At 40.8% G+C, this 7,325-nt stretch overlaps 1 protein-coding gene across 2 annotated transcripts in view; it reads left to right on the top strand.

The window, feature by feature from the left end:
• Positions 1-4,187: 4,187 nt before the first annotated feature.
• The window catches only part of ablim3 (actin binding LIM protein family, member 3), a 46,974-nt gene continuing 43,836 nt past the window's right edge, over positions 4,188-7,325 (top strand). Inside the window, exon 1 of one of the 2 annotated variants that reach the window (XM_061834649.1) lies at positions 4,188-4,573. In XM_061834649.1, coding sequence (XP_061690633.1) covers positions 4,561-4,573 — 13 coding nt within the window. In that variant the 5' untranslated portion in view covers positions 4,188-4,560. The remainder of the gene's footprint in view (positions 4,574-7,325) is intronic. The other variant, XM_061834648.1, reaches the window with a different exon arrangement.

Raw genomic sequence — 7,325 nt, 5'->3', positions numbered from 1 at the left:
ATGGTTTTATTTTCTAAGACCTTAATGCACCATGACAAAGTCACCCTGAACAGATCAGCCCTGCACTCTGCATGTGATGATGCAATTGGCTATGCACTAATGCAGGACACAGACCATTTATTTTGCTCTGTTTGCAAAAAAAAAGTGTGTATGTGTGTGTGTGTGGAGGACAAAAGACAATGATTGTAAGGATTATTGTAAAGAATTCAGCAAACTGCTGATCTGCAATACTAATAAGGGCAGGGATTGACAAATGAAAAACACTGCCTGGAAACACACTGGATCAATTATTAGGCAGTGAAAGTGAGGAAAAAAACAGTAGTCACATTCAGAAGCAATATGGTCGAAAGTAACAGCAACATACATTGAGAAAGGAAGACAATGTGTATTTTAGTCTCTTCTTTGTAGCTACCGCTTTTCTGGAAAGGGTGCCAGTGGGAATATTCTATCCATTCATTCAGAAGATTATCCAAGAAGCAAATGAAAAAATAATCTGTGAAACTATTCCCACAATATATATATATATATATATTAGCATAATATAGGAAAATTACACATATCAGGGATTGCAAGGTTTGTGTTATGCTCATGTAGCTCATTCGTTCTGCTGAGCTTTGAGTTTAAAAAAGGACATTCCGGACTAATAATACAACCGGGAATGTTTCCCTATACTGTGTTGCTGTACAGTATTAACCTGGCCTGCCCTGCTGCCCTCATTGCACGGGAAGGCCTGCTTCCTGTTTTTCTCCTGTCAGTCTGGAGGATATTTGCAGAGCACAGAACTGATACAGAGTGTACTCAGCACTTGGGGCCGAAACGCGCACACGAATGCAGACAGCTGACACTTTCTTGACTTCCATGAATGAGCATTAATCAAATGAAATGTAATCGATATGAATGACAAAGTAAGATAAATGTACGTACATACCACCTGCAGTTGAAGCTCTTTGACTGTATGAAGCTAAATTTGATTCTCTAAATAATTGAACTCATATGTCAATGAATCCACAAACAAATCTAATGTGATTTTTAATGGTTTGTTTGAGAATAGGTGTGGCCCAACAACGTAGCGTGACATGAAGAACTGAAAACAGGAAAAGATCTTGAAAATGATAATACAACGTTGACGCCCAACTAGTTCACCATTTATTGGGTTCATTGTATATGATACATTAACAGTCGTAGAGGTTCAAGAATTGTGTGCCTCTGAAGTAAAATAAAATTAAAGGGGATCCATAATGCATTTTCTAACACGTTAATACACTTCCCAAGTGTCCTAACAACATACCTATAACATGTTTTTGACAAAATACGGAATGATCAATAAATATATAGTACTGCCATACAATTGGCTGGCAAACAGTACAGGGTGGATCCCGAATCCTGCCAGAAGATAGCTGGGATAGGCTCCAGCACTCCCATGACCCTTGTGAGGATAAGGGGCTCAGAAAATAAATGAATGGATGGAATTTAAAAAGTCAACTTTCAATGATATGTCCTCTATACATTCAAATTATATGACTAAACCAATGTAATTTGTATTTAATTGACCACTTCAGTTAACATTTTAATTATATACGGCAATCAGCCGTTTCCCCGTCTACGTTGAGCAAAGCAGCAGCTCTGTCTCATTAGAGAGTGCAAGTGTATCAATGATTCGATCGGAGGTTTCCAGATGCTTGGATTGGTCAGAATGATCCTGTGGAGTGGCTTCTCACATTTTATGCGCAATTTCAAGTGTCCAATTCACCTACCTTGCATGTTTTGTGAATGTGGGAGGAGCCTGGAGTACCACAGGCAGAACCTGCAACCGCCACACATCCGAGGCCGGATTTGTACCCAGACCCTCAGAACTGTGAGGCCGATGTGCTAACCAATCTTCCAGCGTGCCACCGATACTGTGCTATGCAAAAATGTCATTGTCCAAAGAGATCACAACATGTCAATAAAGGTGTGTATGTCCGTTCCGTCTTTTTATAGAAGCAGGATGATTTAATCATGTCTGTGGTTATTTTTGAGAGGAACTGTTGAATAGTTTCAAACTAGTGGGCACGCAGGAGTGGATCAAAGAAGAAATAGGCCACAGAGAATAAGAGCGAGCTTGGATGACGTTGGAGGAGAGTGAGGCACCACTTACATCCCATTGACCCATTGTCCAGCTTCCTTTGCTGTTGCAAACTGGGCTTCCTCTGGACAACACACACACACAAAGTTCAAGTCTTCAATTAAATCAAAATGCATCTTTTTGGAACAAGAGGAAGTCACGATAGGCGGGTAAAAACCATGCAAGCACGGGGAAACATCCTAATTCCGCACATGATAGTCGAGATTAAAACTACAAACCTCAAAAACTGTGAGGCAGACTTGGTAACGACAAACGCACAGTGCTGAATATTTATTTAAAAACAGATCTGAGCATCGTGGATAGTTTGCACGATTTGGCAGAAAGACAAAAGAAAGTAAAGAGATCAGGGAAAGTAATTACTGAAACAATTATAAACAGTACAGCAAGACTCACAATTAACCCTGCCTCTTGCATTAAGTACATAATCCAATCAAGTACTTTGTTTACGGGGATTTTCCAGGAGAGGGCGGTGTAATAGCACTTTTGGCAACAACCGCTCCAACTCACTCAAAATCTTTAGGGTTGGGCGTCTGTAGTTCACATTTTTTTTTTTTACCACATTTTATAGCCATGCTTCATTTTCAAGCTGTAAATATTAACCTCTTTATTACAGTATTACATTATATATATATATATATATATATATATATATATATATATATATATATATATATATATATATATATATATTGCTGAGTGAAGTAGAGTCACCAGCAGTTTCTTCGTGACGTCATCCCTCTCCGGGGACCTGCAGGATAGGTGCGTCAAGTGTTAAGAGCGATAAAGGGGCGGGGAAACTTTCACAATAAAATCTTACCACTAGATTACAACTGGATGTACGACATTTGGAGGTTACGGACAGTGTAGAAAACGTCGTCACGGGCACAAGAAAGGCATGCTCAGTTATCAGATGATTTGTCTGGATATTTTGGGGCAACGTTCCAACCGAATTTCTGGCAGGACTTGGAGCTCCCCCATGATATACTTTATTTTCAATACTGAGCGCCTTTATTCCATCTGTGGCTAATCGGCATAATTATGAGTTATTTAGCCATTATAACCTGGGCCATTTTGACCATTGCAGCGTGCGGTTAGCCATCAAGCTATGACTACAACCTTAAAAATATGCATTTTCCATGAGGGGTTATGTGATTTGTGCCATTTTAGCTACATTGTCTCTGTTGTGTTGCCCCACAAATGGCACACGGAGCAAGGGGATCGCGAATTAGATGTTTCCCCTGAACCTGCTAGTAGATCCTAGTCGGTCGTAAGTGTAAAAAGTTGTTGTTGAAGTGGGCTGTTTGAGTGCTGATGCTCACAGGTGTCTCGGGTTTTGGCCTGAGTCCACCCACTGGAACCATGCATGCTGTATGGCGTGTGGACCGTCTGCAAGTATGTTCGTCGGGGACTTAATGCTTCCTGTCACGCAATTTGCTGTGTAAAATTTGCGTGGGAAATTGTAATGTTATGGCCAGTGAGTTGGGTCCTATCGGCATGTTCACGTAAGCAGTCATCAAGAATCAACATTTTTCTTTGGACAAACTCCTGTGTATGTTGTATGTTGTGAAGAGGAATGGAACCTTTCAACCTACAATCCCTGTGAAAGAATAAATGCAAATGTAGTGTGCTTAAAAGTTAAATAAGCTACAGCTGAACTGTATCGAATGTACGACACTGAATTAGAAAATAAAAGTTGAAGCTACAGTGCTGTTTTATAATCATTTAATTTACCATTGCGTACCACTAGAGGGGGCTTGCGTAACACTCTGCGTACACGTGCCACACTTTGAGAACCACTGATATAGAAAATGAATGGATGGCCGCGTTTAGTAAAAATGTAAACGATAAATTATTTGATATTCTTTTCTCGTGTCAAAATTAACACCCGGGAAAAATCACAAAATGCAATGATTGCAATTTATCCGATGATGTGTCCAAGTGTTTTTTTTACGTCACCACGAAAGATAGGAATACAAGAATTAGTTTGAAGTCAAACTGGAAGGCTGATATTTTATTTAGAAATGAGATGGCGGAAACAGCGTGCCGTGAGTATGACGAGCTTGTGAGAGAAACGCGCGCTCTCAGCAGCACAGTGAGCACACCGCAAAAGAGAGAAAGAATGTGAACAAGGTGGATTGGGCTCAGCTGCTTCGTGTCCTTACTATTGTCAGTTTCTGCGCCTAAAAAAAACAAAGAACAATAGGACTATGAGCTTTATTTTTTGTCGTCTTTGTTAAAATTTGTGTGAGTCTTTTTTTCTCCCCGTTTTCTCAGAGATGGACTGGAAGCGGCGTTGCGAGTGAGTGAGTGAGGAGCATCATTTACCTTCACCGGAAATTCATTTTTAATGACTCCAATTGGATACACGACTCAGAGTGTATGGGAGTATTTTTCGACGACACGACCGTGTTTTGGTTAAGAACACCTTGGACATCATGAGCTCTAATGGTAAGTGAGCGCAGGAGAACTAACTAGTTTATCAATACAGGAGTACCCTGTGGGATCTGAAATTCGCGTGCGAGCAAATGTATTACATGAGTTAAACATTCACAAATGTCCATTGAACCCCTCTAGTTTAACTGCATTTTATTGAAATGTGTTCCTAATATTTTGCCCAGGATAGCCAAGATAAAACTAGAGGGAACCTGGCAAGGTCAGTCGCAGTTCAGAGTTCATCCACAGTCAAGGTTTTGTTTTGGATTGTTCTCCGTTGCCTCGTGTTTCTTCCTCATGCTAGTCACTTCTCACACCCATGTCATTTGACTCATCACTATTTATAACTCCTTCATGCCTCGTGTGGTGAAAATGTATAATTATTGAGTTGCATATTTTTAAAGGAACACTTTCACTTCACCCCCCCCCCTCCTCCGAGTTTCAGCTGCTTCCTCTACTCAAACATCCACCTGTCACTTCTCCAACGTTGCCATAGGAGGAGGAGGAAGCAGCAAGTGTTTTCCAGTCTTGTGCCAGCCAGTCTCTTGGACTTTATGTGATTGTGATGCAGAGCATGACGAAGATGCCCGTAGCCCCCATGTCGTACTTATCTTAGACTAACCCGAGGCTGCCGTGATGCTAAGCTGACCTTGTATCAGCTGACTCTGACCCTGATCCTCTGTCAGCTGAATCAGGGTTTTCCCCCCACAGGGCTGCCGGCTCACTGGATGTTGTTGTGGAATTGTACAAGTTGTCCCTTGTTAATTCAAGAGGAAGATTGCTTAGATGTGTCAGGTAAAACTTAAAAATATCTCCTCTGTCGCACAAGTTTAAGACTGACAAGTGTTAGTCACTTTCAGTCCTGCCTGTCCTGCCCATTCGGATAAATCAAAGGAAGCTAGTATTACTGCATCAGGCGTTCTACTTTGTTGGTTTCAACATTTACACGGCTTTTGGAAATTTCCATGTTTACAATTTTAATTGAAAAAAATGTCTGGAAAAGCTCATCATTTTTTTTTCAAATATCTTCTTGCTTTGAAAGCGGATGCTTGTGATTGGCTCTATCTGGTCATGTGCCAATCTGCTATTGTCTCACACATGACATTTGTTTCCCATTATAACTTAAAAGTGCAACATTGTGCCATATTGTGATATAATATTTAGGTCAAACTGATATCACAATTTATGTTTTTGCTAATGTTAACATGTGATATGCTGCAAGATTTATTGTACTAAAGATTGTAGATGTATAAAATCGGAGCGGACCAATTTGCGAAGCAGAACGTTCTTTTTAACAATTTGAAACATCACAAAGATTTATTTTCCCTGCTGGTATTTGAGAAAATAATGATCTCCAAACAATGGAAGCTACTGCAGCAACCTGACCTGAGTCTCTTTGTCAAGCGTCCGAAAGAGTTAAATCATCTTTCAACCCTTTTGCAAATGTCACAGGTGGAGTTTGGGATGATGACTTTGACTACAAAAAACGTACTCTGTGAGAGGCTGTGATACGCCCCTGTGAGCTAGCATGTGGTCGGCGGGCCCGTGCAAATGATGAAGACACTTTTCGTTCACGCCTCCTGTCACTTCACTTTCAGATTGACGATTAGTGTTCCTCTGTTCCCATTTGTATCATAAAAACTAAAATCAAATTATAGGCTTTAGATAATGCCAGAGCTCTTATTACTATTCTACTGCAGGTCATTTTTAATTAGATAATACAAAGTGTTAATTGAAACCGCAAACTCTAATTACCGCATTTTCACTATAAGGTGCACCTAAAAGCCTTTAATTTTCTCAAAAGCCGATGGTGCGCTTTATAATCCAGTGCGCTTTATACATGGGTCAATATTGAGCTTTTAGTGCAGGTAAGGAAGTGAAGAAACAGGTCCATGCAGGTTGGAACAGTTCGGGGAAGGAGTCTGGTGTTCTATGGGACAGAAGAGTCTCCGCCAGGATGAAGGGCAAAGTTTATCAAACAGTGGTGAGGGTGGCCATAATGTACGGGTTAGAGACGGTGGTCCGAAAGAAAGAACAGGAACCAGAATTTGAGGTAGCAGAAATGAAGATGCTGAGGTTCTCGATTGATGTGAACAGGTCGGATATGAATCGAAATGAGCTCATTAGAGGGACAGCCAAAGTTGGATGTTTTGGAGACAAGGTGAGAGAGTGCAGACTTCGATGGCTTGGACATGTTCAGAGGCGAGAGAGTGAGTATGTTGGTAAAAGGGTGCTGAGGATGGAGCTGCCAGTCAAAAGAGCGAGAGGGAGTCCAAAGAAAAGGTTGATGGATGTTGTAAGGGAGGACATGAGGACAGTGGGTGTTAGAGAAGGAGATGCACGAGATAGGCTTAGATGGAAAAAGATGACACGCTGTGGCGACCACTAACGGGACAAGCCGAAAGAAAAAGAAGTGCAGCTCCATTTCATAAATGCATAATGTAACCCCAGCCTCTACTGTATCGTCTATTCTATGCACTTTATAATGTGTGCGTCTTATATATGAAAAAAATGTTTTGAAATAGGTCATTCATTGAAGGTGCGCTTTATAATGCGGTGCACCCGATAGTGCGTAAAATACGGTATTTATTTGTATCCGTCTTCTTGGTAGCAGCTGCGGTTTTAACATAGTCATTTTCATCCAAAATTATATTGTGATATCATGTTCAGCACCGCAGTCTTCTTCGCAATCACTGTTTTCCACAATTTAAGTCAAGGTTGAGAGTAAAGGGGGCACATTACATGGGAAGAAGTACAGTACTTATTG

Source organism: Syngnathoides biaculeatus, chromosome 11 (genome assembly GCF_019802595.1).
Source record: "Syngnathoides biaculeatus isolate LvHL_M chromosome 11, ASM1980259v1, whole genome shotgun sequence".
Classification (NCBI taxonomy): Eukaryota; Metazoa; Chordata; class Actinopteri; order Syngnathiformes; family Syngnathidae; genus Syngnathoides; species Syngnathoides biaculeatus.
The sequence above is the reverse complement of the archived record's forward strand: the minus strand, read 5'-3'. Positions and strand labels throughout refer to the sequence as shown.